At 47.8% G+C, this 19,691-nt stretch overlaps 1 protein-coding gene across 9 annotated transcripts in view; it reads right to left on the reverse strand.

The window, feature by feature from the left end:
- Nucleotides 1-19,691, reverse strand: part of TNIK (TRAF2 and NCK interacting kinase) — a 149,265-nt gene that overhangs the window by 109,370 nt on the left and 20,204 nt on the right. For all 9 annotated transcript variants that reach the window (XM_039713384.1, XM_039713383.1, XM_039713382.1 and 6 more), the window contains exon 2: nt 13,462-13,527. In XM_039713384.1, coding sequence (XP_039569318.1) covers nt 13,462-13,527 — 66 coding nt within the window. The remainder of the gene's footprint in view (nt 1-13,461; nt 13,528-19,691) is intronic.

The raw sequence follows: 19,691 nt of genomic DNA on the forward strand, positions 1-19,691 counted from the left end.
AGGCATTAACTGTGACAAAAGGTACTTAGAATATCTCTTAAATTATCTCATTTCACACCAGCAGTAACAAATACTCATTTTCCTTTATTAACATACTCTCCTTGCCCATAACCTCTCTCATTTTTCTAGTTTTGAATTAAATCGCTTTCAAGTTATTGATCCCTTCTGTTGGAATTCTCTTCTCCTGTTTTTATTAGTTCTTGTACACAGCCTAATTTGAGCGATATGAACAGTGCATCCAACATAAGCACCTCTCTAGCAGACCTGTCTCCCAGGAGCTGATGTGATTAATCTCTCCCGTGCAAGACAAGTCACGTTCCACAGCCCCAGCTCCTCCACGCTGCTGGTGTGCTCAGAATGGCACTCTCACACCTGTTATTAAATTATGTAATTACCTTATTTCTTCTCAAGTGCCCTCCCAAACAGGCTGTAGACAGTCACCAGTGAGGGAAGAAGAAAACTCAATACTGGGAGCGTCTGCTGGAGCTTTCAAGAGCATTTGCTGTTGCCTGTCACTGGATTTCTCCCCATGCCAGCTCAGCTGTGGGCTCCCCCAGCCCAAGGAACATTCCCTAGCCCTGGAATAGTGCTGAAGGCAGTAATCAGCAGAGGCAAAGGCACACACTGCTGTGGCTATGCCAGGAGCTGCATCCCCTCCCCAGGGATGGGGGATGCCCTCACAGCTGGCTGGGGCTCCTTGCACCCTCACTGGCAGGAACATTCCAGGGCCAGGGGCTCACCAGCTGAGGCTGGGGCTCACACACTGCCCCCACCTGCTTTAAATCCAACTGCTGGTATACAGAGTCCTCGCTAAACACAACCCCAGGCACCTTATCACACATTTAGGACTTTTTCTAGAAGAAAGATGAGAGATTTGGAGGAAGAAGAGTGATCACAGACACATGGCATAGCCCAAAATCTGTGAGCCCTCTGCCTAATACCCTTCTATGTACCCTCTGCAGCTACTGGCACCACTCTGCAATCCTGTATCTGCTATGGAACAGCATGGGAAAGGCACCAAATTTGCAATTAGCCATGCAAAGTTTTAGCTACTGTGGACAGATGCAAGCAAAAAAAGACCCAAACCAAACCAAATCCCTAAGATTGCCACAAGGGAGAAAAAGGCTGGAAGATGCAGGTGGTGCTGCAGTGCTTAACCTGGGCGAGCAAATGTGTTGTGCTTCCTTTGCACAGATAAATGCCAATGATTCACAGAGCCCCAGCCAGCCCAGGCCAAAGACACACGAATGGCTTGAGAACCAGCCTCTCCCTCAAGCAGAAAGATGTAACCTGGCTCTCCTGGGACTGCACAATCCAGCAAGCCAGCTCAGCAAATCCATTGGCAGTGCAAGGAGTTACAAGGCAGCCAGCATGGAGGAACAATGTACCCCCCATCCATGCTGGCTTTTAAGGGTTGACAGTGACAGACCTTGAGTCCAGCTGCTCCTGTGGGGGCTGAACTCCATGGACAGCATCACTGCTGTGGCACAGCCATGCCCTGGGCCACTGCCCAGCTGAGTGACCTCCCTGTGATGCCCACCACCCCTCCCTCCAGCCCCCAAATCGTAGTGGATGCTGAAGGCAGAGTACCTCCAAACCACACCATGACTATGCCAACAGATGCTGGCTTTTGTCAGTTAAAAAAAAAATTAAAATACTGGAGGAGTTCTTTCAGCAGGTGTTCAAGGGCCCAGCCCACTGCTGCAGGATTTTCAGCTGATGCTGAGTGTTTTCTGTGTGACCAGGACTCACCCCCTGGATGCTGTCCTTCAGTGCCACGGATCAAGACTCTTCTGCATTTTGGGCATTTTTATGACTACAGCAAACAATGTTTCTTCAGAGTCCAAAAATGTAATGTGACATTGCATTTCAGAAGCCTGTTTTTCTAACACAAGATTTCCATCTTCTTTGGCAAACTACCCCTTGCATTAGCTCTATTGGCATTCACATACACAATTCACAACTCATCTGGAACAGGCTATTAACAGAAATTCTGCTGAACTGGCTGTCTTTCTATTAGTTATGTAGAAAAGAAAAGGTTTGGCCTTGATCCTGGACCTGCTGAATTAAAGTGTGAAAGGGAAAATCTCTGAAGTCCAGGAATGCAAAGGCATTTCCACTGGTGCTGCCCACTTCAACTACAGCTATAACTGCTCTAAAAAAAACAAGAGACTAATGGCAAGTCCAGTGGAATTTGCAATTTTTCCTAAGCCCTGATGACTGCTTATATTGAATTTCTACCTCTGGAAAACAAAGATGCATTTCTAGCATTTAGGATTGTCTGTGAGAGCCTCAAACTCTGAAGAGTTTTTATGTCCCAGGTGGGGACAGGGGAGGTTGGCTGGAGACTTCTGAATGCTCAAGGTAGTACTGAATGAGGCATCTTATCCTCAAATAATGGTTTTGCTCAGGGAGAAATTACAACACCAAGGAAAGACTTATGAACGGCAAGATATGCTGGAAACCTCCCATCTTTTCAAAAGGGGATGCAAAGCAAGAAGAAAAGAGTTAAGCTGGAAGGACGAAATGGCTCCCTGCCCACATCTGACGCTGCTGGCCCCAGACAGAGAGCAGAGCAGAAGAGATGGTGGTCTCTCCCAGCACATCTGCTTTCCTCTGTTTCCTTTGCCATTGAGGCTGACATGTTCAACCTTTCCTCAGCAACAGCCACCATAAGTTTGGAGCTTTTAAAATGCAAATCAACACTGCCACACAAGACTGACCTGAATGCAGGCACAAAGCCCCACCAGCCCAATGCCCTGGCCATTACACCATCCTCAGGAAAGTTAAGGACAGGGAGCAGAGGCCTTGGAACAAATTCCTAGCTTTCCCTTCCAATCCTCCTACTATTTACCATTACAACAGGGGTTCTGGAGGAGGAGCTCAGCTGAGAGATCAGTGTCAGAGATTCCCACTCATCCCAAACTTGAGGCCCCCACCAGGAATCCTGCTTGCCCAGATGGAGAAACCACCCTGAAGTTCATACACCAACAGTTATGGCAAGGAACACACAACACCAACCTGTGAGGAACAAATCACACCTTTTAGCTAATTATTAGGCATCCACCAGTTAATATTTTTTAAATGTAGCTGTTTTACTATGTAATCCTGACCTCCTTGCTCTAGATACCATGTAGGCAAACATGAAATACATTTTTTCACACTGACCCCATTAAGAACCATTTCTTGAGGGAACAGAACTGCAAGGAACTAACACCACTTGTTTATTGGTTTATTATAAACCAGACTTATTGAAACAATATCCCCACTCAGCACTAACTGGGGAAAAAAAAACAAACAACTACATCAAGCTAAGGCAAATCCAAACTAACACAACTTGTTTATTGGTTTATTATAAACCAGACTTATTGAAACAATATCCCCACTCAGCACTAACTGGGAAAAAAAAACTGCACCAAGCTAAAGCCAAGCCACTGAAATAAGATGAGATGGGACCATACATCAAGCTAAGGCAAATCCACTGAAATGAGATGAGATGAGATGAGATGAGATGAGACCATCATCTGTTCCCTGCAGCCCAGGTGGAGCATCTCCTCCAGTGACAGCAGCATGTCACTTGCCTAGCCAGATGCTTCTGCCTCTCCATCTTAGTGCCCATGGACAGCTAACAAAGCCAGCACAGCTTCCTGACCAGGCTTGTGGGCAGCTTTGTAAAATTAACTACAGGTATCTGATACCCAATTCTGTCCTTTACAAAACTCTCTCCCTTCTACAGTTCCCATTTTTGAACAGAATGGGCTGGACTACCTCATTGGCCCTTTTTGTCCCTTCATGCCCAGGTAAACTACAGGTATCTGATACCCAATTCTGTCCTTTACAAAACTCTCCCTTCTGCAGTTCCCATTTCTGAACAGAATGGGCTGGACTGCCTCGCTGGCCCTTTTTGTCCCTTCATGCCCAGGCCATTTCAAGTACCATTCATTATCAGGTTCACCTTGACAGTGGGTTAAAAAAGAAGAGGCAAGCAGAAGGCTATTCTTTTTGTAATCTCACTGCCATGGGTCACAAGTATCCCTGTAAATATTAGAATGTGGAGCAAAGCAGCATCCCTTCCACTCCGGGGTGCTCCTCCTGCTGATGCTGCTGTGACTCTTGGTGAAACCCCCAACCACACAAATGAAGCAGCCCAACAACCCAGGAGGATCCTACAGCCCCACCCTAAATCAGAGATTCACACCAAGAGAAGGCCCACCAGCCCCAATCCAGCACTTAAATTTCCCATCCTCTTGCAAGCCTGTGGGGCACTTCTGAGTCTCCTGGATGCATCCCATCACAACCTCTCTGCTGGGAAAAAAAGGGGGACACATGAAAAAAGGAGCATTTACCAACACTTCTTTAAAAGCACAGCTCTACTCCAGTGGAGAGCAAAAAAAGCTTGGGAAGGGAAGTTGGAGAATAGCAGCAACCAGTGGGGCATCAGTGCCCAGGTCTGGAGCCCAGCCCAAGGCAGTGATGTGGGCTGGGATGCTCCACACCCAAGGGTGAGCACTGGGCACAGGGAGAGGTGGCTGTGGCACCTAACAGGACTCTCTGGGCTGGATCACCATGGCTGGTGCTAACAAAGGCTCAGGTTCCCCCACATCCCTCTCCAGCTGATTGCAGCTCTGTCTGACCTCCTTCCCAGCCACCTACACACAGGCTGAGATGGGCTGGAGACAAGGGCATGTGAGGATGGAACTGGGCTTCTAGCCACACACTTCCTTGTGCACATTTCAACACTAGAATTTAAGACACTTAAAGACACACAGAAATATGAAGACTTAAACAAAACAAAAAAAAAATGTACACCAATCTGCCATTCTTATGCAAGAAGAGGAAAAAAAATCCCACAACATTTGGAAGCAGGCTGTGTTTGCTTGGCACTTTCCATCTTTAGGTAATTAGTGTAAAGGGCTTCCCAGGTAAACCTAAGAATAAACAGCAGATTTGAAGAGAGACACCATTCTCTCTGCAGTGAGCCTTCAAAGCATAACCAGGAGAAGCTGCACAGCTCCAGCTGGCTCCCTGTGGGCATCACTTGCCTCCAAGTCCTCAGGGTCAGCCACAAGTCAAGCTGCATCAAAATCTGGAGCGACATAAAAAAGTGACAAGCGAGAAACGTCTCTGAAGACAAACACCACAGCACTTGCAATGCTTCAAATCCACAGCCTGGACCAGCATTTACAGCTTGCTGCTCCTCCCATCCCCTTCTCTAAGCCTTCTGAAAAGTGCCTTTCTAGCTGAGAGTGGCACCTCCAGAGCTGGGAGGAACAAAACACCTCCCAGCTCCAAAACCTATTTTCCAGTGCTTCTCTGGGTTGTTTTCCTCAGCTGACCTAGTAGCAGCTGCTGTACTTGCTCCTCTGGGAATCAGCCTCGCTCCCAGCATTTTGTTTCCAAAATGCTGGTGCAGGGGTACCCAGCCTCCCCACGGCCTCAGAGATTGATTTCCAATGCTGGTATCACCCAGCAGCTCCCAGCTCTGCCCCCCAAACCACCCCAGCATTGCTCTGCTTCTGATTTTATCAGGAAAGGGTAAGGACAGGGATGCAAAAGAAAGATGGGAGAGGAGAAGAGAGGAGGCACTTAGCAAAGGTCATGGAGTCCACAGGAATGAAGCCCTGGTCCCCAGCTCCCTGTGCACTGCACCAGGCTCCAATTCACTAAAAGAGCCTGTAACTTCTTAAATACAATATCCAAGTTGACAACTGCAAAAACCAGCAGGTACCAGTTTCTGCTGAGAGCAAGAAGCTCCTCACCGGTGCCCTGCAGCCCAGGGCTCCCATTAGAGGGCTATAACCCAATAGCAAATGTTTCTTGTCACCCACCCGAGCCTCACAGCACCCACACCAGCCACAGCCACACCCTTGTACAATACAACACTGCTGTAAGATACTCCAGTGAGCAGAGCAATGGCAGCTCCAGCACACCAGAAGGCACCCCTCCCAAAACAGAGTGGGGCTGTCACACGCAGTAACCCCAGTTCTGAAAGCTGGCTCTTTTCTAAACACCTTCCCCACACACTGCACCCCCACCTCTCACTTTCAGTGCCCTCACAAAAGATCTGACAAAAGCCAAGTCTGAGTTCCCAGCCCAGCCATTGCTCTGGGACAGGGGAATGTGGCACTGGACATGGTGCCTGCTCCTACGATCAGCAAAGCAGCTGCTTGCACAGAGCACCTTCCAATGCCCACAAGCCAAGGAGGGGGCTCTCCCTCTGTCCCTGTCCATGCCTGCACCCACACGAACACTGCAGACTCAACCACCACATTTTCCACGCTTTGCAGCACCACGGACTTCACTTGGCATCTTCAAAAGCAGCTTTTTTAACCCTAAGACATTGCAGATATTTTTCTTCTGTCCTGCAAGGCTGTGCAGTTTTTACAGAATCAGAGCATCCAGCAATGCAAGGCAGACTGGACAAATGTCACTCCACAGACACACCAGTCTGCTCCTGACCTTCACCCTGCCCTTTCCCTGCACAAACTCAGCAGGGAGGGAAAGGGAACAGAGAGATTTAAAGGGAGGCAATACAGAGACATTTTTAATCACCTTTTATAACCTGCATTCTCTGGGACTGAAAAAGCACCTTTCCCTTACATTATTCAGAAAGCAGCAAAGCTAATGTGCCATATTGGTGTGTAGGTGTGTGGGGGCTGGTTTCTTCTCGGGGGGAGGGAGGGCTGAGGGCTCGCTCTGTGTTTCAGAGAAATGAAGCAGCACAAGATGTACCAGTTGCTCTGGTAACAAAGCTTTTGCCTTTTTTTTTTTTTTTAAATAAGAATGAAGCTCATTTTAAGCATTTTTCAGTTCAGACTTCCTTGCCTGCATGGCAAAAGCAAATCTGCATTTCAGAAACACACACACACTCCATTTGAGTCAGCATGGAAAGGACCTTCTCCTCCAGAGCTACTATAACATCGTGGGGAAGCTGATACATTGAGGTTGCCTGTTTTCCTTCTGATAAGGCTACAGGAGTTATCACACACCAGTCCTCCAGCCCAGCCCCTTCCTGCAACCCAAAAGAGCTGCTAAAAGCCCAGCAGTGGAGACGCCAGCCCTGGTGAGCATCCCCACCATCCCCACCTGGCAGCAGCATCATCCCCTCTGCTGGCACATGGAGCCATCCCAGCAGAAACTATGGCTTAATATTTAATACTCTGCTTGTAATACAGAAGGATTATAAAGCAGCTTGTAAATCTTGTAAATCCATTCCACACTCAGACCACCCCTGACCTTGAAGGTGATGAGCAGCCAGTGCCTGCCCACAAGGGTCCGTGTCTGGATGTGGATGTGAGCATTCCAGCCAACACCAAAATCATCCCAAATGAAGGAAGAGCCTGGGACACAGCAGGGTGGGCAGACACAAAGTGCTTCCCTGCCTCAGTCCCTTGGAGCAGGCTCTCAGGGCAGCACCAAACCAGGGGAAAGCCAGGAAGCTTCCCAAACCAGAGGGACCAACCCCTCATGTGCAGTGACCATCAGAGCATGAGGAGGGATGGCTACACACATTCACACACGTGTGGTTACACTCAGCCCGCACCAAAAGCAACCTCTGAAGAGCTTGAAAACATAAAAAAAAGACCCAAAGCTGAGGATACAACACCAGAACCACCAGTGCTCAAGTCACACCCAACGTTGCAACATCACAGTTCATTTTATAAACATGAAGGTGGGAAAAGTGAAATGCTCACAGTGCACCTTCAAATGCAACAGCTGTGTAGGGTTAGAGCTGCTTGTTTAGACTGAAAGATGATGGGGTCTGAATTCCTTCAGCAGCCTGTGAATGGGGGGACCAGGTGTGCTCAGGACCAGCACAGGACACCAGATGTTGGGACAAGGGTGGCTGGCAGCAGGACCTGCTCTGCAGGCACTGGTGTGCACACGTTCAGTCTGGCCTCTCAAGCAAGGCACAGCAGTCAGTCTGCAGCTATAAAAGCTGGGTATGTAAACTACAGTTAATTCTTTACAGCAACAATCCCCAGGAAATATTAATTGTGTGCAGCATGGTAGCTTCTTCCACACGGATAAAGCAACAGTGATTAATTATCGAGCTATTGACCATCAGCCTTTCAGAAAGGGAGACAATAAACCAACTGATGATTAAAAACAATTACTGTCATTCTTCACTCAGGCTAATTATCTGAACTTCTATTAATGACCCAGGAACCTGTAGAGTTTCTGTTCTCACCAGGGCAGATGCAAGGGGCCAGCACTCAATCAGCAGCAGCCAGACTGAGACAGATGTCAGGCAAGTTAAACACAGCACAGACTCCACTATATTTTCTCATATCCACCCTCAAAAATAAGTTAAAGCAAAAAGGAGTCTTCTAAAAGTCTTTCTTTAGGATATTTACCTGCTACCCCACCAGCCTGCACTGGTGGAATGCCTGGGGATGCCAGGAAGAAGGATGCCACTGTGCATGGAGTGCACAAACAGCACCCAGGAGCACAGGACCCTAATTATGCCTCCTCCTCTGGCACCTGTAAACTCCAAGACAACACTATCAAACACAGGCCTGTGCCTGGGACATTCCCACTGGTTTGTCTCAAGAACCATATTGTCCCAGCAGTCCTGCTGCTCCCAGCTCTCCAGCAACAGGTGCATTGGATTTCAAGTATTTTATTCACTTTCTAATACCCACACACCTCAACATCTCCACCTACTAGGTCAAACCTGGGCGTTTGCCTCCAGGTGGATTTGCCCTGACTTCTGGCAAATACCAGCTGGGCAATAAGTCCTGACTAAAGATCCTGGGATGCATTTCTTCAATCTTTTCCCATGCGCACTGTACCCCAGACAGACAGACAAATATAGTACAACAAAAAAGCAATTGCAGAAAACATATTTCCTTCAAAGAGCTGTCTCGTTTGGGCTGGCAGAGGACATGGACAGCCAGGATCCTGCAGAGGTGCTCCACCTGCCCTGGGGAGGCTCCCAGGAGTGATTCCCCTGCCCTGCCCCGTCAGCTGGTGATGGTGAAGGAGCTCCTTGGAGGGCCACAGCTGACACGGGCGGCACGTGGATCCCACACGCTCTAAATTAGAGCACAGACTATTGCTGCGCAATAGCTTGGTGATTATATGGCATTTACCAGATAATTAAGCAATCAATAGTTATTGTGCAGTTACAGAGGTGCCCACATACTCTATCTTGTACCCTGTAAAATAAAACCTTGCTGGAGCTGTAAATGGAGAGCCACGTCCCCAGGGCACCAGGCAAAGCAGCATTTGGCATTCATGACCACTGTCCTCCTGGCACAGTTGGGAAGAAGCACGTGAATATGTAATATCAACATCATTTACTTCCATGCTGTAAAACACACAAGATGAGAGGTGCAAAGGTTACCATCTGATCTATTTCCTGGATTTTTTTCTCACTACTGTGAAAGTTTGCATCAAAATCCTTCCTGGCTGACACCATCCATGGGCCACTGTGTGAATGGCCATGGCTAAGCCCATGAAAACACAGGGGGATTGCTCTGGTTTTCCACTTACTCAATGCACAGTAGATAGCCCACTGCCTGTGTCCCCAAGCTTTGCACCATCTATTGGACAGGTATTTCTGAGTAGCCCAGGGTCTTTTTCCTTTGAACCCATCTGTTTATTGGTGCTGGACACCCCACTGGTTGTGGCCCTGATCTATCCAGGCAATCTAAGCACACGCTGTATTTTAAGAAGTATTTGTTTGCTCTCATGCAGAGTAGAAATAAACAGCAATAATAATGTTCTGGGATATAAAAGCAGCATTTCCTCACAATTTAGATAATGCTCTGAAGGGTCCTAGTGAGTTTTGTGTTTAGAGTTGCTTTCAGCCATCAGCTAAAAACCAGTGAGGCAAAGGCTTAATTCCCCAAGTCCAACTCACTGTATTTCTGATAGTCATTTCCTTAAATACCTATAAAAAAAATAAAATCCAAGGACAGAAAAATTCACTACTGCAACAATGTCTGGCACAGAAGCTAGCAAGTTCTCAGTCTTTCACCAAAACCAGTTTACAATCTGTAACATTAGATGCAGGATTATTAGAAAATAAAGAAAAGCTTCCGATTCAATTAGAGAGATAAATCATCACCAGTGCAGTCCCTCATTAAAATAAAAATCAAGCTATTCACAAGAGATTGTTAAGCAGTGAATGAGGAATGTTGTTTCTCTCTGCATTTTTCCAAAGCGAGGAGCTTGTGGTTGGGGTTAGAGAAGTGAGAGCAGAGCAGGTCTCTGCCCAGGGCTCCTGCAGTGCCCAGGTGTCACTGGGGTATGGCCAGAGCTGGGAAGAACCAAAGGGATATTTTAACCTGCTGCTGTCAGCAAAGAAAGACCTTTACTTGAAAATACAGAGGTCAAACAGAACCCGTGGCCTTTGCCTCGAGCACAAGGCTCAGAAAACAAGGCTTTGATTCACAGAAGCACTGTGAAGCACCTGAAAGGGATCTTCAAACCATGACCCAGAAAGCAGGATGAAAGCAGCAGCGGCTGCAGCCCGATGCACACGCTCTGGCAGCGGGTGCCCTCCTTCTGGGAGCTCTCAGGGTGCACCAGGCTCTCCTCCCACAAGCAAGGAGAAGGCATGTGCTGTGCCAGGGGCTCCCCAGCCTCTCCAACGCAGCAGATGCTGAGGCAGGCTCCATGAATCCCTGCTTTCTGAGGGCTCCTGTTACTGTGGTACTCCCAGACACTCCTCAGGCTCCTCCTGCTGAGCTGTGAGATCACTCAGCTGTAAGAAGAACATAACCATGCCCTTTATCCCATGGGATCAATGGAAAGTTTGCACCTTGCACATTTTCCCCCCAGCTCCTGGGCAGGCCAGCTGGTTATCACCAGGACACCTGGAGTCTCCAGCACAAACGTGGCCATGCAGCAGTGTTAGACATTGCTGCTATTTCAGATTTTCTAGGGGAACATCAAGGCTGCAGCAGCACACAGACATAAAACATCATCCCCTGCCTGGAATAAACATTTCACTTCTGCCTCTTTCCAACAGCAAAGTTGCTTTTCTTGCTCAGAGAGGGACCAGCCATGAGAAGGGGGGGTGATGCTCACCAGGTGACTGCTCCTGGCTGAGAGAACAGGGGTTGGACCTGCAGAGCTCGGGCTGGCAGCCAGCACCAGAACTCAAAAACACAGCCAGAGGTGCACATAGCCTCTAAGAGGGCAGCAATGGTGCCCCTCAGGTAACACAGCACCCCTGCAGGGATTTAACAGATGTGTACATGTGGCACTTAGGGACATGGTGGACTAGGCAATGCTGGGTTATTATCTGAACTCAATCTTAAAGACCATTTCCAAACTGAATGGTTCTGTGAACAGTCCAGCCCTGCCTGAGAGGGGTTTGGAAATGGCAATGGAACAACCATCTAATTAGAGAGGATGCTGCTCCTAGGTATGGATCACTTCTAAGGGCTGATTTAGAATGGAGCCAGAAGGTCTGTGTGTCTTGAAAGCTGATCCATTTGTTTTGCTGCAAGAGATAAATACAGCGGTGGTATCTGGAGAAAAAGAATCACAGAGATCTTATTTCCACGCTGGGTTTTAGGGTGGGACACCATAAACAGTTATGTGTGTTTTATATCAAAGTCTCCTTTTGTTTATAGAGCGTGTGCTACTCCAGGACTTCAGTTTAAGAGAGCTGTGAAGTCAGGCTTAGCCTGAGCTCATACCTCAATACTTACTAATTTGGTTTGGACAGCAACGTTTTCCCCTCCACCCCCGTCACCATCCCGTCTGGCACCGGCACCACGTGAATCACACCGAGGACAATCCAGTTACTCCAGCAAGTTAAAAACAGTTAGGAGGAGGATTTTCCCCTTGTACAGCATGGGAAAAAGGAACACAGAAACATTCAGCCTACACTTGGGACATTTCTGGGTGGTTTTTTTCCCCTTTGAGGTAACACACAGAAAGAATTGTACCCAGCAAGAGGAAACCCGATCAGCTGAGCCACACAACCAGCAGCACCAGCTTATTTCCCTTTTTTGCTCTCCACAAAAACACGACGCTTTGAAAAGGCCGTTACAGGCACATAGTTTCCATGGATTGTTAGAAATATGAACCAGTTAAAATTAGGTCACCTTCCACCGTTATTTTAGCAGCTGAGAAGAAAAACAGTTCAGAAGGGAGCTCCCGTGGCAGGGAGCACATGGTGGGAAAACAATGAACACCAGAGGGGAAGGCTCCCTGGAATAAAACCTTGATAAGAACAGCTTTGGGGTGGGGCGGTTTTTCCTTTGTTTTTGGTTTGGTTTTTCTTTTTAAATCTGTTTCAGTTCAAAAATTCACACATTTAAAACTCCAGAAGTTCCAGTTCATCTTCGGTTCACTTCAATCCCTTGATCCTTCTACTGACAGGATTAGTCTGCAGCAGCAGGAGGATGGGGGAATCTTGGCTCTTGAAACACCATTCTCTTCAGCAGGGGCAGCTCACTGTCTTTTAGACCATGACAAGCAAGAGCTGTGTCTCCAAAACCACAGAGTAGGAGCACATGAATATACTCTTTTCTATAGTCAAAATGAAACATGGGCATGACGGGTAAACAGGATCTCTGTGTGCCCACACATGCATGAGTACACGTGTACACAGCACTTGTGCCCACACATACAGGAGTTTCTTGGAGAATGAAGCCCAGGGGAGGTACTGACTCCCAGCAGAACCATAAAAGTTGGCAAATTCCTCATGCAACCATGACAAGAAACATCTCCTCACCACATATAAACACAGATAACCCCAGACTTCAAAATAATTCAATCCCACCCCAAATGCACAAGAACCGTCCATAAAAAGACCCCACCAAGATAATAAAATCTGGAAATTCCCCAAGCTAAAAAGTGTTTGGGAAAGGTGATATAATACAGCAGAGGGGCATTCTAAATATTCTTGTAAAGAAGTTCATGCTTTTAAAATCCTGCTCTCCACAGTCCCTTCACTATTCTCACCTGGACTGCTGCTTCGAGATGTTTAGAAAAATTTAAAGCAATCCTACAGACTGTAACAGGCACTTTAATAAAAACATTTTAATAGTGTTTTTAATCCTGTAGCAGGTTCCTGCCAGGGGAAAGGATGGCAGCCAGCCTGTGTGCAAGCAGAGCACTAGACTGTAGCAAACTCATTTGGCAGCCTATTGCAGCCGTAAACTCAGCTCTTAGACGAGATCAAGATTTAGCTATTAAAGCACAGACTTCTCACTCCCTCCTCATCATCTAATCAATAAAAAGCAACTGGGAGGAAAGGGGGAGAAAAAAAAGGCAATTCATTTTCTTGTGACAGTTTCAGAGCTAATGTGAATTGCTTATTATAAGAGCTCTGTGTGCTACACGGTACTTGCACACAAGACCGAAAGGTCAGAGTTCAGCAAAGGCTTCTTGTCAGGTCTGAAATGGTCAAAGTCTAGTCAAGGTGATGTGCTGGGATGCTCCACGTTCAACAGGAGGGAATGCAAACAGGATCACTTCAGCTGGAACTCTTACCTTATAGACCTGCCCGTAGGTACCATTGCCAACGAGCTCTACCAGTTCAAAGATTCCTGCAGGATCCTAGGAGAAAAGAAAAAGAATGTTAAATAATTAATAATTATTGATTTTTGAAAAAAAAAAAAAAACGTTTGATGAAGATCAACATTCCAACGAGCTCTACCAGTTCAAAGATTCCTGCAGGATCCTAGGAGAAAAGAAAAAGAATGTTAAATAATTAATAATTATAGACTTCTGAAAAAATAAACGTTTGATGAAGATCAACATTTCTCTGACAAGGGTTTTGAGTGGTTTAAGGTTTTCAGGCAGACCAGAGATGGGAATTACAGGGCCAATGAGCAGAAGCATGGCACAGTCCAGGTGACAGCCCTGTGTGGGCAGCCCCAGCACTCTGGGCTGGGAGATGCCAGGCAGGAGCCTGTGAGTGAGCATCCATCCCTTTGACTGTCATCTGCTTGATCTACAAACACTCAGTATGTGCTTTAAATGCAACAGCAAACATTTGCTATTAAAAGTTAGATTTTCTTATGCATCAGCTTTGGAATAAAACAAGGCAACTGGCAGGATGCCATTCTGGGGCTCAAAGCAGGGTTTCCAGGTCTATTCCTGAGGTCAGGAACATTAGTGTCACTCGGTCTAAAGGCCACTTTTGGTTTGGTGCATCCTGGCTGTTGACATCCCAGTTTGCCAGTTGAGATGAGCAGCTCTGGCAATGCTATATGAGGACACAACACCTTGTAAAGGTGGCAACAAAGCCCAAAACCCTGTTCCCTGACCCCGCTGCACTTGGCATGTGCCCAGCCAGGGGAAGTGCAGTCACACACACACATGTGCACCCACCAGCACAATCCAAAGACAATACAAGCAGTGACGTATGAGGGAGGGTGGGGAAAAAATAAAAATAACAACCAGCACTGCTATTTTCTCCTCTTGGTGGGTTTTCCCCTTCCAGAAGCTTTATTTACACTCTCCTGCTCCTCCTCCTTTTCCTGTACTCATCACTCCAATTTTGGAGAGCACAATCCCCCTGGAAGCTGGCAGATGTGGAGGCATCCTGACATCCCAGGGGCCTGTGTGTCCCTGAGCCCACCCTGCCAAGGGGCGACCTTGTCTCCCACACCACCACCCATCCTCATCCTCCCTGCTGGGTTTTGAGTCACTTGAGCTGCTGGATGACTTGGCACCCCAGAGAGCCCAGGGATACCAGCTCCCAGGGATACCTCCCAAGGAGGATCAGCCAGCAGCACTCCTGAGAGAGGACATGGACACCCACCACCCGTTACGGACACAGAGGTTTCATTCATTACAAAGCTGCATGAACTCATTATGCTCGTGGGTCCACAAGTCAAACACTGCATCTTTGTGAGAAGCTGAGAAGCAAGGTTCATCCAGCAACAGTGCCACAAAAGTAAATTAATCTGAGTCCTGACATGGCTGGGGCAGCTTTCCACCCAGCCAGGAACACGTGCTGCCGTGGAGCGGCCAGGGTTTGGCACAGCCTGTGACAGGGTGACAGCAGCCCCTCTGATCACTCAGAAATGCCACATCCCCCTTCTGCCTGCTCCTCCATCATGTATCAGCAGCTTCCTCAGCTGCCTGGGAAGCCCTGGGGTACTCCAGGGTGGGAAGAACGCTCAGCCTTCAGCGGGACAATCTGCAGCAAAGGGCAGGGAAGCTGTGCTGCAGGAGACCACCGAGGACACGTCTGCCCTGCAAACACACCTGCATCCACACACTTGGGCCAGACACAGGTGAAGCTGCAGCACAACAGGTTTCCAACATGCAGCATCTCAGCTGGGCGTGGATACCCTGTGGGTTTTGCTGTCTTGGTACCAGGCAGGGAAATGCCAGGAAAGGATGGGAAAGGGAACTGACACCGGGTTTCCACACTGGGTGAGGAGGTGGGGGAAGGGGAAACATGGCAGCAGCTGCTGTTTATTTTTTGAGTTTCTTTCCTAAGGGTTGTTCTCTGCAGTGCTGAAACAACTCTGAAAGAGGCTTTTCCAGTGCTACAAGTATGTCTATTTTTGAATATTCACTAGGAGATTAAGGCAGAAGAAAGCCGTGCCCAGGGCATATGCTTAGGAGGTTTGGAGAAACATCCAGGGATGCAGCTGGCCATTTCTGATAAAAAGAACTCCTTTTTGCAATGTGTTTTCCAACCTCTTTCTACAAATCCTAAAACTCAAGAGCACCCCATCCCACCATCCCAGGTTCACTGCTCTTACATGTGCAAACATCACATTTGTGGCTCCAACAGGTTTGCCTGAGTCCATCCATCACTTGTTTGTGATGGCAGTCCCACACCTGCCTCTGCTGTCACTGTGCCCAGGGCAGCTCTGTGCCAGGAGGGCTTTCCCCCATAGCTCCCATCACCTACACCTTCCACTCCTGACATCCCATCCTGCCTCCCACCAGCCAGGCAGTTTCCCTGCTGCACTGTCCCCTCTCCATCCTGTTTTCTCCCTGCATTTTTCCAGAAGCATTGCCAAGGTAACTGGGCATCTCTCAGCACAGCCAGCACGCTGGGAGCACCAGCACTGTCAGGGAGCACAGGGGGCTGGATCTCTGCTCCCAGACTTGCTGCCCTCCTCCCATGCAGCAGGCAGTCAAAGAGAAAAGCTTCTTCCCAAGAGCCACTATTAGAACCAGGAATAATATGCTATTAATGGCCTTTCCAGAAAACATGCAGCAAAGGATGGTGTGGGCAAGGAAAAAATGTCCTGCTTCCCACTGGCCTCCCCTGGACCGATTCATTCGCAGAAAAGAGATTTGCATGTTAATGGCTGCTGGGGAATAGGCTGTTCCTGGTACCAGGGGCACATCCTGCACATCCCACAAAGCCCCTGCTGAGATGCTTCAGGAGGGTACCAGAGCAGCTGGGGCAGGCTGCAGTGGGCAGCGAGGGAGAAAAACAGAGAGGCACACAGCATGGGTGATGTTAGCCAGGGGAAAAAGAAATCCACCCTGCAGAGCCCCAACCAGGACCAATCCAGGCCAAGCAGGGAATAATCTCAGACCAAATATAGCCTGTGCTGCAGATCAGGGCTCACAGCAGCTCCAGGCTGCACTTGGCTGGGGGTGGCTGCAAAGCTCATCCCACACGGCTGCTCCCAGCCTGGCACCTACCTCCTGCTGCTGATGCCCTCTCCTCAATCCAGCAGGGACACACAGGTGAGGAGGCTGCTGCAGCCCGCTCTTCCCACACCCCAAAATGCCCTCACAAGAACTACTGTGCCTCGTGTAACTGAAAACAGCTGCACTGAATAACAAGCCCACAAATAAAAGAAAAAAATGAGGTGAGCTGTTAGTTTAGGCAAAGAAGGTGCATTGTTTAAAACAGGGGAGAGAGACAGCATTTGAGACAAACCCACAAATAATTTTCAGCTCTACATTAGCTTCACTCTAACTAGAAAAGGATTTTTACAGCTGTAGTAGCACCAGGACTTTGCCAAGATCTCTTAAACTAAGGTAGGGTCCCTCCCTTCTCCCTGCTACTTGGAGCTTGTGCCAGAAAACACAAGAGCAAACTCAGGCTCTCCATAAAGAAACAAAACACTCAAGAGGACTTTTCATCTACTTCTCATGGGATGGGAAATGTTTCACAGAGTAGCACCTGCAGCAAGGATTGTGCAGACCCAGGCAGAGATGGCTTGAGACCTGCCTGTTGTGCCAGGATATGACCATGTTGCCACAGGTAAAGCCAGGACAGGCTCAAATTCAAGTGGGAAATTGTTATGTTTCTCCTAATCTCTCAAGAAAATCAGTGGTACTAATGTTTCAGTGGCTAAAAGCAGTCCGAGACACAGAAGAATGCAGAGGCATCATCCTTACAGCAATATCATAGGTAAGGAAAAAAAAGTCCCCTTTATTTCAGTAAACAGTGTATTTGAAACCAGTGCATTATCAGGGACTTCTGTGTGTGGATGATAAAGCAGGATATATTCAAATTTCAGTAACAAAACAGGCCTCCCTTTTGAAGACTTATCAGCCTGGAGCACACTGGGGCTGGCAGGTTCCTGGTTAAAACTGCTCCTTCCCATCTGCCTAACCCAGACCCCACAGAACTAAAGCTGAAAGACGTCCTTGCCCACACAACAATGTCTCAACAAGTCCAAGGCACAAAAGAGCCAACACTTTGCTTGAGGAGACTATTCAGAGAGCAAAATCCACACCAGGGCTAAGTCACCTGAGGGCCAAGGGCTGCAGGTGTGAATCAGTGTTGGCTATGGTGAACAGAACACAAGTTAGCCATCTTTAAATACCACTATGCAGGTGTCCATAAATACAAAAAATATTTATACACAGCCTAAATCTACTTGTTTTCCTTGAAGGAGACTCATTTTTCTCCCTTCTAGCCCACACAAAAGGGATGTAACAGGAAGGGTTACATGAGGAGACAGTGGAAAGATGCTCAGGAGAGGGGAACCCAGGGGCACACCAATTAAACCACGATTGCTGTGGATGCACAGGAGGGGAAATCAGAGATTGGAGCTTCTGTAATCATTGTGCACTTAGTCTCCCAATTCTAGCAGCTAATGACAACTTCCAGCCAAAAATCATGGAGCTACCCAGTCATTAAGCAAATGTTACAACCCCAGAGAAGGAAAAAGCACTGTGTAACCAGAGGCAGCACAGTTACGGGTCAGTAACAGAGGAGTGTCCCCAGGCACGAATCAGCTAAAGCAGCTCTGTGGCATCAGAAGAGTTTTTTTTTTAATCTCCACCAAGATATAAAGCCTGTGCACTAATGCTCCCAAGCATCAGGATATTATGACCCTCTGCCTTACATCTCCATAATAAAACAAACTCAACAGGAGATCCCACAAAAAGCAAAGGAGGCTTACAAAGCCATTTATCACCACCCTCAACATGAGACCCAGAGGGCTTTGTCTGTGTGCAGGTGCCTCTGCCTAGACAAGTCCTGGCAGCCACAAGGAGAAATTCTGGGACTGGGAAGCAGCTGAGGGTCATTCTTCCCAAAAAGCTGGCTCTTGTAAACTAATGGCAATGCCATGGCACCCATACAGCCCAGGAAAGCCATAATCCCACCTGGCATCACACAGCTTGGCATGGCAGCACTGTCACCCCAAGCGGTTGTGTTGAGGTGTCAATTGCCTGGAGAAAGTTGGGTTTTCCAACCCTACCAAGCTCCAACCAGAAGTGAAAGACCATTGATTCAGAACGTGAGAATGGTTTTGGTAGGAGGGCAGGAGAGACAGAAAAGCCTTTCAGCAGTAGAGTTCAATAGGCAAAACTGTCATCAGGATAACGTTTCTGATTATGCAAAGCATCACTGCAAGGAATGAGTACAAGGATGAAGCCTTTTGTTCTCACACTGTACACCTGCCCAGATTCCATTTCCCCAAGGCCAAATGCTGGCTGGGCCGTACTCTCTGAAGCCACCTCTCATGTTAGCAGGAAGCTTTAGAAACTCTGTAAACAGCCATAAATCTCCCAGACATCAGGACCTGAGTAACCTCAAGCTCTACAAAGTCCCCTGTTATTCCTTCTGAAGGGGCATCAGTTCACTTCTTTTACAGGAATTGAAGCACTTGTGCAGTGTGACAAAACAAGGTCTGGATCACCTTGGGGAAGTTACCCCAAATGACACAGTTCACAGAAAAATAGAGGGGTTTGAAGAGCACTTGAAGACACAGCTGCTTTTTAGTAATCAGCTGGCAGTCTCCATCTCCAAGGCACTTCTAGTTAACAGCCCTGTGAGTAATATGAAGATGGACTGCACAAGCCAGGAGAGGATTGTTAATATAGCTGCAGACAGCAGCAAACAAAGCAGGAAGGCAGAGGCCAAGGCAACAAAATACTGACTGAGTCACTGGGAACTTTCTAAAAAAGAAGTTGGGGACACGACTTTTTCAAGTTTCAATCATACAGACACAGCCCTGAGGCTGCCCATTAATTAAAGCAGTGCAAAAAACCTCAAAAGGCTGCACAGGTATTTCTGAGATAAAAGCCAAGCAATGAAGCAGAACCATGCTGGACTACTGGATGTTACTCAGCCCTCACAGGGATTGTTTAATCTCACGCCTTCTCCTGCTAGCTTTGGTACCTTCCCCTCCTTCGCCCACCCATCCAGAGACTCACAAAACAAGCTATCATCAATGCCATCTACCACTGCACCTCCTGCCTACTCAAGCAATACAAGCTGCTCTGCTTGGAAGAGTAATAATGAACTCCCCAAGGGCTTTGTTTTCATTTTGGAGAAG

Source organism: Passer montanus, unplaced genomic scaffold (assembly GCF_014805655.1).
Source record: "Passer montanus isolate IOZ18808 unplaced genomic scaffold, ASM1480565v1 scaffold29, whole genome shotgun sequence".
Lineage (NCBI taxonomy): Eukaryota > Metazoa > Chordata > Aves > Passeriformes > Passeridae > Passer > Passer montanus.